The 19,972-nt window shown below is 43.0% G+C and overlaps 2 protein-coding genes across 3 annotated transcripts in view; both read left to right on the top strand.

Annotated features, from left to right (window-relative positions):
* The window catches only part of zc3h18 (zinc finger CCCH-type containing 18), a 73,864-nt gene extending 63,808 nt beyond the window's left edge, over nucleotides 1-10,056 (top strand). For both annotated transcript variants that reach the window (XM_080001983.1, XM_080001982.1), the window contains exons 15-19: nucleotides 1,800-2,005; nucleotides 2,599-2,816; nucleotides 6,203-6,302; nucleotides 6,604-6,700; nucleotides 8,764-10,056. In XM_080001983.1, coding sequence (XP_079858109.1) covers nucleotides 1,800-2,005; nucleotides 2,599-2,816; nucleotides 6,203-6,302; nucleotides 6,604-6,700; nucleotides 8,764-8,980 — 838 coding nt within the window. In that variant the 3' untranslated portion in view covers nucleotides 8,981-10,056. The remainder of the gene's footprint in view (nucleotides 1-1,799; nucleotides 2,006-2,598; nucleotides 2,817-6,202; nucleotides 6,303-6,603; nucleotides 6,701-8,763) is intronic.
* Nucleotides 10,057-15,443: 5,387 nt separating this feature from the next.
* tango6 (transport and golgi organization 6 homolog) overlaps nucleotides 15,444-19,972 on the top strand; it is a 33,974-nt gene continuing 29,445 nt past the window's right edge. Inside the window, exons 1-3 of the mRNA XM_080002344.1 lie at nucleotides 15,444-15,528; nucleotides 15,715-15,920; nucleotides 16,547-16,763. Of these exons, the coding sequence (XP_079858470.1) occupies nucleotides 15,505-15,528; nucleotides 15,715-15,920; nucleotides 16,547-16,763 (447 nt within the window). The 5' untranslated portion in view covers nucleotides 15,444-15,504. The remainder of the gene's footprint in view (nucleotides 15,529-15,714; nucleotides 15,921-16,546; nucleotides 16,764-19,972) is intronic.

Below are 19,972 nucleotides of genomic sequence, written 5' to 3'. Positions count from 1 at the left end.
GGTTCAGAAAAATCACGAACCTTAAACCAAAAACGCCTCACCCCATGAATAACTCACGCCTGGCCAACGACCTGAAAAACTTCTACTGTTACTTTAAAAGACAATGAGACAGTCCTGACACCATCCCCCGTGACACCTTCCACCAGCCCCAGCCTAGCAGTTCCACCTACCCCGCCACAGCAAGAGACTGGACGTCTTCACAACTACTCATCTTAGAGTCCCCCTCCTCCCCCACCACAGTGACGACTCTTCCAATCCTTGAGCGGGACGTCAACAGGCTTTTCAAGAGGCAGAACCCCCGCAAAGCAGCCAGCTTTAAATCCTGCACCATCATCCCAGTCCCAAAGAAGCCAAGAAGCCAAGGACCACAGGACTTAATGATTTCAGACCTGTCGCCCTGACCTCTGTGGTGATGAAGTCTGTTGAACGCGTTGTGCTTTCCTACCTCAAATGCATCACAGACCCTCTCCTGGACCCCCTGCAGTTCGCATACAGAGCCAACCGGTCAGTAGACGATGCAGTAAACTTGGCCCTCCACTTCATCCTCCAGTACCTGGACTCCTCAGGAACCTACACCAGGATCCTGTTTGTGTTTGTCAGCTCCGCCTTCAACACAATCATCCCGGCTCTTCTGCAGGACAAGCTCTCCCAGCTGAGCGTGCCTGACTCCACCTGCAGGTGGATCACAGACTTTCCGTCTGACAGGAGGCAGCACGTGAAGCTGGGAAAACACGTCTCTGACTCCCGGACCATCAGCATCGGTTCCCCTCAACGCTGCGTTCTTTCTCCTCTGCTTTTCTCCCCATACACCAACAGCTGCACCTCCAGCCACCAGTTTGTCAAGCTCCTGAAATTTGCCGACGACACCACTCTCATTGGGCTCATCTCTGGTAGGGATGAGTCTGCCCACAGGTGGGAGCGTGACCATCTGGTGACTTGGTGCAGCCAGAACAACCTGGAGCTCAACGCTATGAAGACTGGATTCATCTGGATTATTATCCATGAACATTGCACATATTGTTTCACTTTATACTGAACATTTGCAAATTCCTGCACAAACTGTACATTTTACATATTCTTATGTTTTACTTATTGTTTTTCTGTTGCTCTACTTTACATTTATGTTTCATGTATGCACCAAGACAAATTCCTTGTACGTGTAAATTTACTTGTCAATAAAGACTATTTGGATTCTGAGATAATCATTTTTAATAGATCATCATAATCACAAATGGGCAAAGAATATTCAAGACAATGTTGAATTTACAATTATGCGGTGCACTTTCCATTCCATAAATTGCATACATGGTTATAAAAATGTATGCATGAAACAATACAGCTGCTTTTATGCTTTATGGTAATATAATATATATTATAAAACAGAAAAAATAGATGCACTCTGTGTGCTAGAAGGGCTCATCACCATCGCAAACCAATCATCAATGAGATGCAAATTGGAAACTACTCATTTTAGTGAACTGGTGCAGAGGCAGATCCTGGTGGTGACTAATTTATCAACCAACAATTCTCTATAAAGAGGATGGGTGTTAATCTTCTAGCTACTCAGTGGCATTATACTCCCTGTGAAACACAACTTTTCTCCTTTTCTACTTCTTTCTATGAAGGCCTCCTCCTTAATAGGCGATCAGAAAGACGTGTGGGCGTGTGAATGCATTTAACATGTATTCCGCCACCCATTCACAACCATTCCTTTTTCGTCAAGCCCTTTTCTTGTTTGTAGCACACTACCTACTACAAACCCTACGTTTCAGGACGCTTTGTTCCCAATCTGCCCCCAGGTCTCTGAGCGTCAGCAGCGTGTCGTCCGTCTCCTCGGCCTCCTCCAGCAGCAGCTCGGTTCGCAGCGCCGACTCTGAGGACATGTACGCCGACCTGGCCAGCCCCGTGTCCTCGGCCAGCTCCCGCTCCCCGACCCCCGGACACCCTCGCAAAGACAGGGGCCCACCCCGGGAAAGGCCATCGCACATCAGGGACAGAGACAGGGGTCAGTGTTTTGAACATTTGAAAACAAACAAAACAATAAAAACAAAATGCTAAGTAGATCTAGAGATTTCAGGAGCAACGGTTAAGATGGGAACAAGTATTCTAGTACACAATCCATGTCACAGTTGTATAAGATGGAGAGATAGACAGGTACTTTATTCGTCACCGGAAGGAAATTGTAGTGTCATAACAGCGCGCATCAAGAATAGGCAATAATAGCAAGTAAGTAAATCTTTATTTGTATAGTACTTTTTAAAACTGTTCCACAGTTATGTTGCACAGGTATACTGTAGGCAGCATACAAGACAATTGAAGAAAGATTAAAACCAATCAAATAAATGGAATTTAAAAGTACAATAAATAAATATAATAAATACAATTTAAAAAAAAAAAAAAAAAAAAAAAAAATACACATGAAGAGGACAAAAGCAACAAAAGTGAGGCTTTATGGAAAGCCATATTGATTCAGAACACTTTAGTGAACGTGTACTCTTATGAACGTGTGGACAATTTTATTATATTTAAAATTAACATTTAGATTAAAATTACAGTTAAAATTAATTTTCCCATTGGCACAAAACAAACACTCCACAGGAGGACGGCCGCCGAAAAAGGATGAGCCCTTCCGCGAGGAGCGCAGGAAGATGGACCCATCTGGCATGCTGCCCAGAGGCGGTCACTTCATGCCCAGGTCGGCGCCGGGCAGCAGGGGGGGCCACCCCATGCACCCCCCCCCGCCCAGCATGATCCCCCCGGGCAGCTACGGAGACTCCAGTTCCCACAAAGACATAAAGCTCACCCTCCTCGACAAGGTAGCGATTTCCTGTCACTATGCAAGTGAAGTTGTGTGATTGTATCGATGTTCGATGGAAAAGTTGCATTCTCAATTTGGCTACAATCAGGAGGGTGTTCGGGGTGTGTTCTAAGCAAGTGCTGGTGGCGTGTGTGTGCCTGTGTGTGTGCGCGTGCGTGCATGCGTGCATGTCCGTCCGTCCGTCCGTGTATGAGGTCGGAATTATATCGTAGGGCCTCCAAGCAACGCAAAAGGTCCTGCAGCCGCCCCTGAGTCCCACAGCCATTTAGACACTCCACTACTGCAGAAAGGCCCTGAGCACCATGCCCTGCGGCCACAGCACCTACGCACTGCCCCGGGGACCATAAACCAGTCCTCAAGAGCACAAATTGCACACAATCAACCCACCCCCATATGCATTAGACACTCAGAACATGGGCCGCAGACATCAGGAACAGACCACAGGCCCTTAGCCAGGTCCCGCGCCGACAGACCGGCATCCCACCAGAACCGCGCGCCCCGCAAGAGAGCCGGCGGGGCCAGTTCAAGACACCTCGATGTCATCCCCTTGTGCCATGTTGTCATTTATGGTATGAGACCGGCATGCAACTATACCATCGCCTCATGTCACACACAATTCAAACCACATGCAACGACATGTTTTGCTGCACAGTAGATTATGGTAGGGGTTACTTTGTATACCCATCATTTGTGTATTTAAGGCAAACATCTTGAAAACAGTTGATTAGGGTGATTTATTTTCCTTGGGTCCCCAACTGTTTTCATCTATTTAATTTTTTTACTAGCGTTGTTGACTGATTGTGATGCTGTGCAGGTGCTTAGCTTATATATGTCGTCTAGTCGTAGTCACGCTAAGGTAGTTCCCAACTGAAAGCCGATCACGTGATTTGATCTCGATATCAGATTGTCTGTTGCACGAACCTAACTGCACGTAATTGTGTAATGCCGACCAAAAAGTTACGCCAAAAATGTATTTGTCGCCGTGCATAATAAACTACTCTTCATGGAGCAGCGATTGCTACCCTACTAAAGGGCCGTCTGTTCTGTCGGCCAAATATTATCCAAATATTATTACCCAGTTATTGTAGCTGATAATGCATATTTGCGTTTTTATGTCTGTGAAAGTACTATTGTTGACAGGAATAGCCAGACTCCTGCCAAGAATACTACTACACCACGCCTTAGATCATCAGATAACCTCAATAAATCCCATTCTTGGCAGCAAAAACACTTTTTGTGTTTAGGCATCTCAATACACCTGCACAGCTGCACCAGTTTCCAGGCGACCTCTGCACTGCTTTTTTAACCTGCCCTGACACATTTGTGGTGCTTCCATATTAGTTTTTCATTGTTTTTTCTTTTCCAGTACAGAGGTCTAACATTTCATTTCACTCATCTCTTTCCAATGGCACCTGTCACTGTGTGGGATATATTAGCCAGCAAATGAACAGTCAGTTCCTGAAATGTACGTGTTGGAAGAAGGAAAAATGGGCAAGCGTAAGGATCTGAGCGACATTGACAAGGACTCAATTGTGATGGCGAGACGACTGGGTCAGAGCATCTCCAAAACAACAGGTTTTATGAGGTGTTCCCGGTATGCAGTCGTTAGTACCTACCAAAAGTGGTCCAAGGAAGGACAACTGGCGACAGGGTCATGGGCGCCCATAGCCTCATTGATGCGTATGGGAAGTGAAGGCTGGCCATCTGGTCTGATCCTACAGAAAAGCTACTGTAGCACAAATTGCTGGCTATGATAGAAAGGTGTCAGAACACACAGTGCATCACAGCTTGCTGTGTATGGGGCTGCTTAGCCGCAGACTGGTCAGAGTGCCCATGCTGACCCCTGTCCACTGCCAAAAGTGCCTACAATGGGAACTTGAGTGTCAGAACTGGACCATGGAGCAATGAAGGAAGGTGGCCTGGTCTGATGAATCACGTTTTGTTCTACATCATGTGGATTGGTTAGGATCCGATGGAGCATCTCTGAGATGTGCTGGAACAAGAAGCCTGACCTGCCCCACCTCCCAACTTACAGGACTTAACGGATCTGCTGCTAACGTCTTAGGGCCAGATACCACAGAACCACTTCAGAGGTCTTGTGGAGTCCCTGGCTCGATGGGTCAGAGCTGTTTTGGCAGCACGGGGGGAGAGGGCTACACAATATTAGTGGTTATTAGTGGTGGTTTTAATAATGTGGCTTATCAGGGTATTTGCTGCTTTGTTTGAACAAAATAGAATGTAGCACAAAGTTGTCACAACATTTTAAATATAAAACCCAAAAACAGGAACTCAGCGCAACTACCTCATGTTATGTAGGCATTGTGTCTCACCCCAGCAGTGAGAAAATGCATGAATCCCCAACGAATGGCTGCTGGTGTGACCTAGTGCGTGCAAAGAACTCAAAGCTTCAGTAAACTCCAAAGGAAACATCCAACATTCCCCTCGCTGCCTGGGAAGCCATGACCTTTAGAAAAAGAAATACAATACAATACGTCCATTTACATTTGTATCCTTTGCAGGCATTTCACAATTATGGAAATGGGAGGGGGGGGTTAGGGTTAGGGTTCGTGGTGCTTTTTTGTCTCGTCCAATAAGGAAATTGAGTAAAATCAAAAAAATTATTACTTGACATTTTTACTTGATCAGAATGAGAGATGAATAGAATCGGGGCTATTTTTTTATTATTTATGTTTAAAAAAAAAAACAAGCATTTAGATCAGGGTTATTTTAGAGATTTTTATGAACTCATTTGTCCTTTATTATTTTTTATTTACTTTTCACATGTTAAAAAGTAACTGCCAAAGCGACCATAATGTGACATTGACGGGCGCCGCTGCTGTTTGGCTAGAGTTTCACGAAAGGGTCACACAGGGGAACAGCGGATTACAAGCAGCGCGCTCCAAACAACGGCACTGAAATGAGGCACTGAAATCTGCGCTGCGATTCGGTCCGGTAGATACGGATCGTATAGGAACCGGTGCCATAATTGTACCAGGTTTCAATACCCAACCCAACGGGATTTTTAAAGCATCCCGGGGTGTGTGTGTGTGTGTGTGTGTGTGTGTGTGTGTGTGTGTGTGTGTGTGTGTGTGTGTGTGTGTGTGTGTGTGTGTGTGTGTGTGTGTGTGTGTGTGTGTAAGCAGTTGTGGCTTTGGATTTGGTAACTGTGCTCTACAAAGTAATGTATATCTGCGATTAAGAAGGTTAGCTTGCTTAATCACTACCTAGCATAACAGACAATGTAGCAACCGTTCCACGGTAAAGCAGGCCGACTGTATTGTTGGACACACGTTTTGAGAGCTGGTTTTAGGTTATGAGAAGGCAACTATCTAACTTATAATGCTTTCTTTCTTCTTTTCTTTTATTCTCTCTTTCCTTTTCCAGCAACAGGGCGGCAGGGGCAACAGAAAGAGGTACATGCCATCAGACAAAGATAGGCCGGGCTCTCCCCTTAGCAAGAGAATGGCCATGTCTCCAGACCGAGGTGAGGGGGGGAAGTGGAACCTGTAAAAAATAAAAATAATAATAAACACTCTGATCAACCACTATTCTGATTGTCTGCTGTACCGAAGGTTTAGGCGGAGGCAGGAAAGTTTACCACCAACTTGGTGTTCTTGAACTTGTTCTTGAAAATGTCACCATGCTTATGCACTTCAGGGTGGCCTTGTGCACATTATGAACCCTGTGTGATGTCACTAATGGCTACCGATTGATGGCTGCTTGTGAAATCAGCTGATTTATAAATAAGTAAACTTGTTTTTGTTTTGGTGTCTTTCTTCATCCAGGCCGTGATAGGAGGTTACCCGGCCGACCCCCGTTGTCGCCGAGAATGGATCGGCCCAGGGGCCAAGGCCCCCGATCCATGCCCTTCCAGGGAGACAGGTTGGTACAGACTTCAGACCAATGGCTGACATTAAACTCATTGAACAGATCCACACATAACCTATCTTTAAAGAACAACTTTTAGGTTGACACACCCAGTGAATTAATGTGTGGGTAAGTTATTTAGCAATTCTATTTATAATTGTATTTTATCTTTTTAAACTTAAGAATGACAGTTGCACTCAATTTTGTAATGCAATTTGTCACACCCACCTGAAAATTGAACATTGCCCGTGAACCTGAACATGACGTCCTATAGGGGGCAACAGAACAGAGCTAGCGCTACAGTGAATGGCAAGTAGAAGAAAAAGAGAGGAGACGGAGTGGTCGAGAAAAAAAACTGTAGTTTTTGATTTACATTTATTTCTGTTAGTTTCCTACTTGTATGAAACGAAAAATGGAAACAGCTGGTGGTTCCATTTTAGGTGCGCTGTGACACCGTCACGGGAAAAAAACATTTGTTTTGTGTAAATTGTCTTTACTTCTAAATAATATATCCTGCACTTCTGTAACGCGGAGAAGTCGCCCTTCCACTCCATAGAGCCATCGATACCCACCCCTCCACTCTGCTTCTTAAGTGCTTGCACAAGCACTGCCAGCTCATGGACTCAGCTGTGTTATTTATTTTGTTTTTTATTTTGTATTGTTAGAGATAGTTTGTGCAACCTGCACAAACACAGTAATTGACCACCCTAAATAGCTGTCAAACTGAAACTGTGAAACTTATTGACCTTCTGAATGACTACCACCCTGCTGCTGCGCTGTGGCACTCAGTGAGACTGTGTGACATCACTGACAGAGATGTAAAAAACTTTTTTACCGGCAAAATTAAAACACCTACATTGTTCATGTATTTTTTCTCTTGCTGCCTGTTAATAAGTTCATTAACATTTATTAAGCCATCTTCTCCATAAACCCAAGATTGTAAATTCATTAAAAAATGTACCTCATAGTTGCTCTTTAAGTTTCCCTTTGACAGGCCAATGCATAACAGTGTATAATGCATAATTTCATAACAGCTTGCATGAAAATTACATCTATCTAGACCCAAGGAAGAATTAGCACTTGGGCGTTGGTCTTAAGCCCAACTAGTGTGGTCGTCAAGGTTGCCAGGTTTCACACAAGACCCCCCAAAATTTCAGCAGTAGAATGCCTAGTAAACCAGCTTTTTATGTGGGGGTCACTATAAAATTGTCCTGGGGTGAAAGTTTTGTGGGTTGATTAATAAAAATGTAACTCTGCTTTTGGGTGGAGTCCTTATAAACAGATAACATTATCCATTACTGTCTCCATTTGATATTGGTAGACTGGAACTTATGTCATCGGTGCTGAAATCAGTGCTAGTATAACCGACCGGCAGAAATAACCAAAGTATACAAGTAGCTCGTAAACAATGAAATCATGACACGTGTAGAAGGTGTTCCTCATTCAGCCACATCAAACTTCCCGTTCTCAAACTAGGTGCGAGATGGGAAAGAACTGAAAAACAGAGAAAAAAATAAATGAGGGCGGCTAGACCGTGCTCAGTAGTGGATGCATCCAGGTAGGGAGCTGTTTGGACACATTTTAGTCTGTAGGTCAACAACTTTTCTACTGAAATAGGAGGGAACAAACAGTGGAATTTTCATTAAAAATAAAATCCGTTGTTAACGCTGTGATCAGTGGACTGCCCCCTGTTTAAATAATAACAGCAAGAGCAGAAGTGAAAGTCAAGGACGTTTATTTTTCCTCTTTTTTTTTTTTTCGTCTAGTTCTTTCCCATCTCGCACCTAGTTTGAAAACTGGAAGTCTGATGTGGCTGAATGACAAACACTCACTGTCCACTCATCTGGTATTTGATGCCTACCATTCTGTAGCGTGTCATGTCTGAAGTCAAGACTATCTCCTACTGTGTCTCCTAGACTGAATGCCTCCTAGTTCCCAGACTGTTTCCTAAGAATTGCACGCACACCGACATGGGCACACAGGGCCGCCAGGACTGTCTATGTTCTTGTGCCATAGTTGGCACAGCAATTTCCCTTAAAGTTAATCATATTTTCTCCTACCCTACCCCGCCCCTACAGGAAACGCCCACTGTCCCCTCCTCCAAAGCTGTCTGGCAAGGGCCCAGCTATGCAGTCAAGCAAGCCGCCGGTCCCGGGTACAGGCCCGGCCGCACCCCCCGGCTCGGGATCCGGCAAACCCAGCAACACCCTGTCACGTCGGGAGGAGCTGCTGAAGCAGCTGAAGGCCGTGGAGGACGCCATCGCCCGCAAGCGAGCCAAGATCCCAGCAAAGTAGAAAAATGTTACTTCCCCATCCCACCACCACCCCACCCCAGACCGAGCAGACCCTTTCGCCAGTCTGGAGGGCTGGCCTCTGTCTGTCTGACCTTGTTGGCAAGGTTGTGCTGTGGGCCCCTCCACTCCCTCCGAATGAACTCGCTGGACATTTGTGTAAAATAAATAAATGAAAAAAATAAAAATAAAAAAAAAGTGAAAATCATGTTTTTTGCCCCTCCTCCCCTCACACATGTACTGGACCAACTGGACGCCGGTTCAGTCGGAACAGTTGACGAGCCCAGACATGCTTTGGACATCAATGCTTGAGCGGTGAGGGCTGATTATTTTTTACAAAATAATCAGCGCTATTATCATGCCACTCCTCACCTCCCCTCCGGTGGGAAAGCGGAACAGGAAGGAGAACCTTGCCCTGTGTTTTTTTTTTTCTGGACTAATGAGGTGACACAGTAATAAACTTATCAATGCGGTATCCCTCCATCGTTGGACTGATCCCCACTCCATCCCGCACTCTATCTGCCGTGCACCTCTAAGTAACCCCTTTCGTCTCTCGGCCTGTCCTTTTATGTTACCTTAGACCCCTTCCACATCCTTAAAAAAAAAAAAAAAAGGTTCCGATGAGTTCTGGTTTCCTGCGTGGCCAGTGCTAATGTTCTGTTTGTTTTTGTTCTGTACATACACAAAAGTACACACATTTTCTATTCCCCTCCAAGAACAATCTGGAAGCAGTGACTCTAGACGTCCTCTTAACTCTTAATCCATGTTCCGTGTCTTAGGGCAGCATTCGCTTCCAAACCTTGTACAACAACGGCAAAGAACGGGAGTCCCTCAAGTGTACGACGATTCTAGAACATAATTTTGACAGTGATGTGAAGTATTTCCCTTTTCTTTCTTTTTATTAAATCTCCAGTATTTTGTTTTTCTCCTTAGCTCTTAAGTGATATACCAATGTTTTTACTTGTGGCACATTTTTAGTTGACACAGAATAGGGAGAGATGTAACGGGGACACGTGGAGAATGTATGTGTCTGGCTTTTGTGACAAAAGGATTCTAAATAAACTATTTTGATAAAGAGAACATAGGCTTTTTCCCCCCCCTTCTGTGCCCCCCCCCCAAACATCACTGAGAAGATGTACCACAAGGGAGCGGTTCTCTGGTGAAAGTACTACTTATTTAACATTCTAGTCATGTAAAACTATGAGAGTACTTGATGTTAGATTAAGCAACAGATAATGGACACCTTGAGAAATGTATAAGCTGGAGAGAACTTGAGAAGAGGGCGTACTTACAGATACAGTGGAGTCGATGGAGGTAGCCTAGAATAGTTGCACACTGTACTTACTCTACTTGGCACCATATTGGCCTATAAATGTACACTCTAAATTTAGCAACCGCTATATTTGAAATTCTTTGAAACCCTTTCTACTTGTGTATGTGAAATTCAATGTTTATTGATATAAATGTCTGTATTAATCTTGCGCTTGGCTGAGGTTGCGGGGGTGGGCTGGGCTGAGAGCCGATATTGGAAGCCAGTGAAGGGACTGGAAAATGGGAGTGACGAGATAATTTGAGACTCTGGAGGCAAATCGACCTGCCAGTAGCATTTGGTTAAATCCAGTGTCGTAAAAACTGAGCGGTGCCTAAAATTGGCTCAGTTGCGCCACCACCGTCATTCAGCCCACGCTGACATTCCTGGGCCTGAAGCATGTTTTCCCATTATAGGTGCCCCAACCTGTTGGGTTTTGCTCACAGGTCCCACACTGCAAGCAACAGAGGATCCAATGACTTACCCCGATTTTGGTTATCGTCGTGCACAAACGTACAAATCATGTTTTTCAGCGTTTTATTGAACTGCTCCACCAGGCCATCAGTCTGGGTGTGGTACACGCTGGTCGGAATTGAGCAGACCCCTAACAGCTGGTATAGCTCCCGAAGTGTATGTGACATAAAGAAGGTGGTCGGTCAGAATTTATTTCGTAAACTCCGACTCGGAAGATGACCTGAACCGTGTGTCGATTACGAACTTGAATTTGAACTTGAACAGTGCTTGCGCAACTCATTTTGCCGAGATATTGAGCAACAGCACTGCTTCAGGTTTTTGTGTGGCGAAATCCACCAGGACTAGCAGCAAACAATACCCACGTGCACTGCAGTCTAATGGCCCGATGAGGCCATACCCGGCCTTTGAAATGTTATCTCTACCAAAGGAAGGGGCCTGTTATGCTGCTATTGATCGAAAACTGCATCCATGGCAGCTACACTTTTATTAAATAAACGTTTTATTAAAATTGTTAATAATACTCTTATAATAAACTAACATTGTCCAAAAGTTGTCCAATATACTATGATTCTGGTGATGATTTATTATTATTATATTGTGTACTCAAAATATGGCAAAATCATCTCCACAGATTGCAAAATGATATGATAAATAATACAATTATGATATATAATATATGTAATTTTGTAATATGCCTGTTTATATATATTACATTTCATATTACATAACAATCATTACATTAGAAAACGCGATTTCATAAGTGATATCAACTCCAAACTTCCATGTAAGTTTGGAGTTTATATCAGAATACATGGAAGGGTACACAGCTTATTTGTGATCAAACTTGCATTTCCCTACCAGCCGTCAAAGCCAACCCCAGCCTTTACCATATGCTTCCCCCCCCCCCCCCCCCACAACGAATTTCTAGCCACATCACTGGATATGTGTGAATATCCCCATGCACACAAAGAATGTTCACCCATGACGCCTCCATCAAAGCCTCGGGGCTTGGTGGACAAGTCGGACACGTCAGACACTTGTCCAATCTCCATCAGCGGGCAGTCCCCGGGGAAGTGGCCAGGCTGACCGCACTGCCAACGCCCTGAAGGGGAGCTGGCGTACTGCAACCCCCGGAAGCTCCGCCGGTGGCCCTCCAGTGTCAGCCCCCTCCGCTCCAGGACAGCCTTCCTCACCGCACTATTGTGCCGGTGTGCCGCTGCCAGCAGCCTGTGGACCACTAGCTGCGCTTCCCCCGTAAGCAGGGGGTTCAGGCACAGAGCTCTCACCTCTGCGGTCCACCCACACACAGCTGGAAGGCGACAGCTGGAAGCTGACGAGGAAGGCCTCGGTGTCGTCCTCGCTCAACATGCGCTGCATGCGCCCCCTCGCCCTGGCTCGATGGACGGTCCCGCTGTAGCACCTGGACTGCTTCCTAGTCGTCCGCTTCTTTGGTCCGAGCCATAGCCAGGAGCATCTGGGTCTGCTGCTGCTGGACCGCCGTCTGCGCCTCCTGCATCCTGGCCAGGCAGCCGACCCGGATGGTTCAGCGGAATGATGGAGGGAGACAGGTTTTGACGGTTCATGAAGCTCACCGGATTTTATTCCGGGCTCAACAAAACAACGCTCAGGTGCAGAAATAATAATCATGACAGCAATCATAAACACAAGACCTTCCCGCACACAAGAAGTAGGCAAGTTTATTATTGATATTGACCAGGGTTAATAATTCCTTCGGTTATAAATGTATTGCAACCAAAATAATAAAACACCAAAGGAAGGGAAACACATTAAATAGCTTGAAACCAGTTTCTTGAGCTCTAACTCTAACTCCAAATGAACCTTGTTGTTCTATGCCACAGTTCTGCTGATTGGTAAAATATCAAGTAACAGATAACGTGCGCCACAGTGACCTTCAGAGTGATAAGGGACATGAATTATTGTTATTATTATTATTGTTATCAACTAGCATCTGATTGCTGCTATCGACCGATCGGTATTGAGAATTCCGCAGAGCCGTGTGGGTAAGTAAGTAACTATTGAAAGTTATGTTATTCATTTACTTGCAACAAATTACAAGTAGAGAGTAGGAAGTACTTCCACGCTTCCACAACATACGGATTGCAAAATCCATCATTGCAGCAAGTAGTAGATACCAATCTTCAGAATGGTAAATATCCAACTTCCTGATGCGCATCTCTGCAATCAGGTTTTGTGTGCATTGTATTCTTACATAGATGAAAATATTTCAGGATAGTTGGATGTTAGAGAACCAAATTATTTTCTACGGCCAATAGAATCCCACACTGACCGCTTAATTTTACTGGCACAGAAACGAACAATACAGAAATCCTCTAATTTGCAGATGATTTGCTGCTATTGATCGAAAACTGCATCCATGGCAGGCACATTTTTATTAAATAAATGTTTTATCAAAACTCTTCATAATACTCTTGTAATAAACAAACATTCTTTTACGATTAACAACTTGCGGACCACAACTTCAGTTCACGCTCACTTTTATTGTGCACTGCCATCACAACTCCGCTAATGTTTTGCGACACCTTCCTTTCCGGCAGTGTGTGGTAAACTGCCGTGCCTGTTGTGGCTCATACACAACATTTTCGCCCCCCATAGGAAACCACAGAAACAACTCAGTTTTACTTGCGATTGAACTTGCAACCTAACTAGGTATTCTGGGTAGACTGCCAGATACCAACATAGCCATGTGGATAATTCAGCCTCTTGACAGACTATGCTGTGAACACAAATTCAGAAAATCAAAAGTCTGTGACATAGTCTTTGAGGTTACTTGGTCTGCTAGTTCAGCCAGAGGTTCTACTGGCTTCTACTGGCGGGCGCCTGGCTGGAGCCTGCAGCAGCTCAGCAGGGAAACCAAGGTCCCCGTAGAGCCCAAGCCCTCGTCAGTCCCTGGGTCCGTGATGTGGGGCTGGGTCCACCCGAGTTGTAATGGACCCTGTGGCAGCCACCTCTGGCCACTTTGAATGGAGGCCAGGCTACCTCGAGGAATCAGCTCTGGTTCAGTTGCGTTCAGTTGTCGGGTTCGGTGTCGGGCTGAGGGTGGCCCAAGAGAGCAGGTACGCCACCACGTTCTCTCTGCCAGGAGTAAACGGTGTGGTTCAATTATGTATGTATTGCTGGAACCTTTCCGACCAGCGGTGGACCCTCGTTGGTTTGTGCCCTGACGCAGATATCGCAATCAGGGCTGTGAGGGCTTGCTGGTCTGTCTGCAGTGTAAAGTGCCGTGTACATGTGCCACTGCTCACATGGCCAGACACAGACCAGCGCCTCCCGCTTCCCCACTGAGTACTTTTGTTCAGCTGAGGTGAGGGACCCGGAGGCGAATGCCACTGGCTTGTTCAGTGCCACGCTGGAGTTGGGACAGTACAGCTCAGACCACTGTGTTGGAGGCGTCACAGGTCTACAAAGCAACAAGGTCATGGGTCATGCTGGCTATGAAAGAAAGGTGTCAGAACACACAGTGCATCACAGCTTGCTGTGTATGGGGATGCGTAGCCACAGACCGGTCAGAGTGCCCATAATGACACTGCCGAAAGTGCCTACAATGGGCAGGTGAGCGTCTGGACCCAGGAGCAATGGAAAAAGGTGGCCTGGTCCGATGAATCACATTTTCTTCTATGTGTGTTCATGTGGATGGCCATTGTTTGGGTCCAATGTGATCAAGCATCTGTGGGATGTATTGGAACAACAAGCCCGATCCATGGGGGCCCCACCTCACAACTTACAGGACTTAAAAAATCTGCTGCTAACATCTTGGGGCCAGATACCACAGGACACCTTCAGAGGTCTTGTGGAGTCCGTAGCTCAACGGGTAAGAACTATTTTGGCGGCACGAGGGAGACCTACACAATATTAGTGGTTATTAGTGGTGGTTTTAATGTTGTTGCCGATCGCTGTATATTACATTGTATATTACATTTCATATTACATACCATAATGATATGACATAATCATTACATTAGAAAACATGATTTCATAAGTGATGTAAGCTCCAATCTCCATACATGGAAGGGTAAACAACTGATCTGTGACCAAGAGCTTTGTAATACATACCTAATACATCCCCTAATAATATTAATATTTATGATGTATATATTATTGTTATTATTATATAACAATGTATTTATTATAGCTATTTATACTAATTTAGAATATATATATAATGATAATAATAATTATTATTATTATCATTTCACTTCTTTTAAAGTAAACTATAAATTATTATAATAATAATAATAATAATTATTATTATTATTCATAATAATGATAATAATAATAATAATAATAATAATAATAATTGTTATTATGATTATTATGTTTATTATTATTATTAGTAGTATGTTGTTATAATAATAATAATTGCTGACAGTAATATTTAATCTGTATTTGGCTGTGAATCCCATCAGAAAGTCCAGGCAAGGTGATGAAATCGAATTATTCGAACAGCAACAAAAACACGCAAGAGTAGGATGGCTTGACACACCTACACACCTTTTGTTTCCGGAGACGGGGGTGGGGTTGATGGATGGAGGAAGTTCGGCAGCATAATATTGCCATTTCCATTTCCTCATGACGCCGGTTTTTCCCAGGTCGTCCACCTATAAATCAGGCTCCTTTGAGTGTTATGGCAAAGCAAAAAAAAACACCCAGCAAAGCCGCCCTCCCCCAGGATCCTAGAGAGAAGTGCTCCAGAGCTCAGCACGGAGATGCTCGGCCTATATTTAACACAGGTAAGTTCAATTCCCATTTATACAAATATTATTTTTTTAAAAGGGATGTTGTTATTATTATTATTATTATTATTATTACAATATGATTTTTTTCTCACAGTTTTATTTCATTTTAATTTTCTTACCATTCAAAAATGCATCTATGTATTTTAATAGACGTATCTCCTTTTCCCGTTCCTTGTGAAGGTCCTAGTTCTGGGCCACTGGCTCGCCGCGGAGGCCAGGCTGCCCTGCTTCAACGAGAGCGTGTTGGAGGTGAAAGCCCGGCAGAAGCTCGGCCACCTGGACGACGACCTGCGGCCCGAAGCCAGCGCCGCTCGTCGGTGCTCGGTGGAGCCGTTTCAGAACCTGGGAAACATTAACAACCGCTCCATCTCCCCCTGGTGGTACACGTGAGTGGCTGTCTTCACTATACCGCGCTACCTGTCACCTGAGCGCACGACAACAAACATATTGGCATGCAGCGTTTTGTGACTTTTGAGAATGAAATGAGATTCCAGGGATTTGAGTCCGAAATCCAATTTTACTTGACTTCATTCTCGGGAATCGAAGTTGTCTCAGAACTCAGAATAGTTGTTTTTTTTCCCACATGGCAATGTTATTTTTTGTCATGTGGGCTTAATCCTCTTCCATGGGATTCCAATAGTATTCTATAGTAAATCCTATATGAACTCACAGTACGTTGTGATCTCTATAGTATGCCTGTAGTGCTGCTTAAGGATCATGTCTTCCTATAATATCCTGTAGGTTAGGGTCGCTATAGGAACTCCAATGAGAATATTATAGGAATTCTACTATATTTTTGGACCGTTCGCATAGGATTTCCAAATGGTCCCAAAATATGACAGAATTCCTACTGGATCCATGGTACAATATCTGGATTTTGTATGGCAGTTCCCATAATAAGCTTGAGAATTTTGCGGGCCCTTATAGGAATTACAAAGTCCTCCTCTGTTTACGAGAAAATGGTGTCTTTAACAACAACGCCAAAATAATGTGCGCGTGTTCTTCCCCGCAGCTACGACACCCAGGAGAACCGCTTCCCGCGGAGGATCGCCGTGGCCAAGTGCCTGTGCGAAGGGTGCATCATGGCCCACGACCGGCCCCCGGGAAACCTTTACCTGAGCGAGGACTTCATCTCGGTGCCCATCCTTCAGAGAAAGATGTTCCTGCTTAAGGAGCTGTGCGAGGATGGGAAGCACTACCGCCTCAGATTCCACCACGAGTCGGTGGCGGTCGGTTGCACGTGTGTGAAACCCAAATCCATCACCGGATAGACCCCCACCCCCACACACACTATATATATAGATATATATATATATATATATATATATATTGGCGGGTCCCACTCCAATGTTGTGTTTGTTTTAAAATGCACTATTTTTAAGTTTAGAATATAACAGCAAAAAAGAACCTCGTGTTTTTATGGCTACATGTAGCCCCACACGGATTCATGGCGTTTGTCAGCGAAATTATTGACTATTCTATAGTATATGTACTTATAAACTGTGCAGTTTGACCACTTAGCAATTTAAAATGTATTTATTTTATATATTCTTTAGCCTAAATTGTACTTCTGTTGACGTGGTTATTTATTTAAAGAGCTGTTTGTCAAGTCGGTCAGTGAATGGGGCCGCGAAGATTGTACGAAACCGTCAAGGCTTGAATTGTAACACGTTTTGCCTTGCAAGTCCTCATTCGGCGTGTGAAATTTGTGCGTTTGCCACTGATGTAATTTTTAAAAATGATTTACATTTTTTTATATGACAATGTTAAGAGCACAAGGTTGAATACTCAGACGAGAAGTCGGACTGTGATAAAAGCATTCCTCAAAAACAACCATTTTTCATCACTCTGTTCGTAGTGGTTGTAGCAATTTAATCATGCCGCTGAGTTGCGGTTTGTTTTGAACAGGAGAGAAGCTCAAAATACATATTTAAAGACTGATTCGCACCGAAAACGACTAACGACAGTAACAAACTGTTTTGTTGTTTGTTTGTTTATGCACTTTGCAAACACGACATACAATATCCAGCTGAGCAACAGTTAGACAGTTTATAATTGGATGTGCAGACTCACCAAGATCAAATGTTGACCTGAAGGAAATGTCAATTTTACCCTGGGTTTTTTGGGAGTTTCCAGGGAGAAATTATAAAAATAAAATAATGTATTAATCTATGAAAATTCTGTGTTTAGTTGATTGATTGGTTGGTTATGGTCGACTTTGCAAAATATAACAAATAAGATTTATTCTAAAATGGCACCAACAGAATTTTGTATCGCTTGGACAGTTTTTGCACTTCAAATCCACGGAAAAACAAAAAACAAACAAACAAAACAAAAAAAACAAAACAGGCTGACTAACGCTGCTAAAAGACAAAAAAAATATATATATATATTTCCAGTATAAACACCTCCTCCTAGAGCAATTGCCACAGTGTCACAAGGAGAGTTTGTACTGGAGATATGGACTACTGCAAATAAATCATAATTGTTCTAATAGGAATTATTTTGTCTTGCATGATCCGGTGGTTTCCCTTTTCATGGTAAATCTTTTATTGCATATTTTCATATTTTAGACTACACGATTTTAAAACAATTAATGACAGCATTTCAACATTCCATTACAATTTGATCAAAATACAAGGGAGACACATTGCTCAACCAGAAGAAAACATATTAAATACAAAGAAGATAGGGTTGATAGAAGAAATATGGCATGGATTAGGATTAGCACTGTTTTGTGAGTGAAATTAACTAATTGATCACATTCGGTAATTACACCAGTCACTATTTCACAGATTACAGGTGAAATAATGATTTTCAACGCCCACAATATCAATTAACTTCCAACATTTTTTTTTTTCAAGGGGATGCTTCTTTGCCATCTTCACAACTGAGTCATTTATGATTATGTTTTCACATCATGAATGAATATTATCCGTTATTTCTGGAGACCTTGTATGAACTCGCGAAATTACATCCAAAAATGTGATTGGCCGACCCCTGGACGTTGCGTGGTGACGTATAATGTGTGCGCCGCTTAGGTTTGGTTTGTTTACCCTCATGTTCTCCAGAAGGTTCTTTTATTATAGATATTTTTAATATATATATATATTTTATTATTATTTATTACGTGTATTATTTATTATTATGTATTAATTTCATTTGTTTTTAATATTTATTAATTTTTGATGTGATATCCGAGAGACTCGTGTAACGGGGGCCCTCCCACCCACACGTATGGTTGGCTAACCCTGAGACGAAGCCAGGCGACGTCTAATGTCTGCGCTTACACACAGACGGACACACGCCCGTCGAGCGTTGCAAACGAGCGGCGCTGGAATGACTTCAGCTCTTCTGTCAGCGTTAAATATCTTGACAAAACCTCTCGGTGGTAAGTGCAAAATGTCTGTAATTTTTTTTTATATTTTTTTTTCTACAAATATTAGGCCTTCGTCATGAGAAACATCACAAGATAGTCTTTCATGACGTTTTGCGTCATACTTCACCGTAGAGAGAAATCCTCATCCTCATCAGTCATACCTGTCTGAAGTCACGTTAAAAATATATCAAAAAAGATGTATGGAGATAAATTGTATTGAATACGTATTTATTCATAGTAATATACATTATAAATAGATATATAACATTCCAGTTGCTAATAATAGCAGGTCATAGCGTCATCGAACCTACCTTGTTTCGTCCTAATACTTACCACTCTGTGCCAGCTAATTAGTACATACCTGCAATGCTTTATTGCATGTAAGACAGAGACAATTTGTCCAAATAACAGCCATTACATTTTGTTAAAGTTAGTCTTAAAAATTGTCCTTAAAAGTATTACGTTTAATTTTCTGATGCTATTTATTTTGGGATTTATATATACACAATCTGCATATATAAATCCCACCACCACTAAATTGACACTTCACCCATGAAATGCATATTTGAGAAAAACAAATAATAATAATAATCCCAGATGTAGTCTATTTATTATTCAATCACCCATACAAAGTGCACCTTTGTCGTTACAGATGCATAAGAAGCAAAAAATGAAGCACCACCCATCCTCAATTTCCATATAGACTATTTCCATAATAAATACTGTTGGCTTGCAAAACATGCAATTAAGAGAATTTGTCAAATCATACTCAAAGGATATCTTAACCTCACTGAAACTATGATTGATGTGACGTAATGAAAAAATAGGAGAAGGAGCATAAAACATATGAATGCATAATTGTTTTTACAATTTAAAAGAATTGTAATTTTATTATTATATTTTTCGGTGACCAACTGGGTGACCAAATGTTTCTGCACTGTAGCAAATCTAGTTGCCAAAATTTGCCAAGAATTACACACTTTTAACAAGGACGTTGCTGATTTGTGAACCGTTAGTTTTTCCAACCTTGCTAAAAAATTTAAACAAGTCGTTAGTAAT

Source organism: Zeus faber, assembly GCF_960531495.2.
Source record: "Zeus faber genome assembly, chromosome: 6".
In the NCBI taxonomy this organism is placed as follows: domain Eukaryota; kingdom Metazoa; phylum Chordata; class Actinopteri; order Zeiformes; family Zeidae; genus Zeus; species Zeus faber.
The sequence above is the reverse complement of the archived record's forward strand: the minus strand, read 5'-3'. Positions and strand labels throughout refer to the sequence as shown.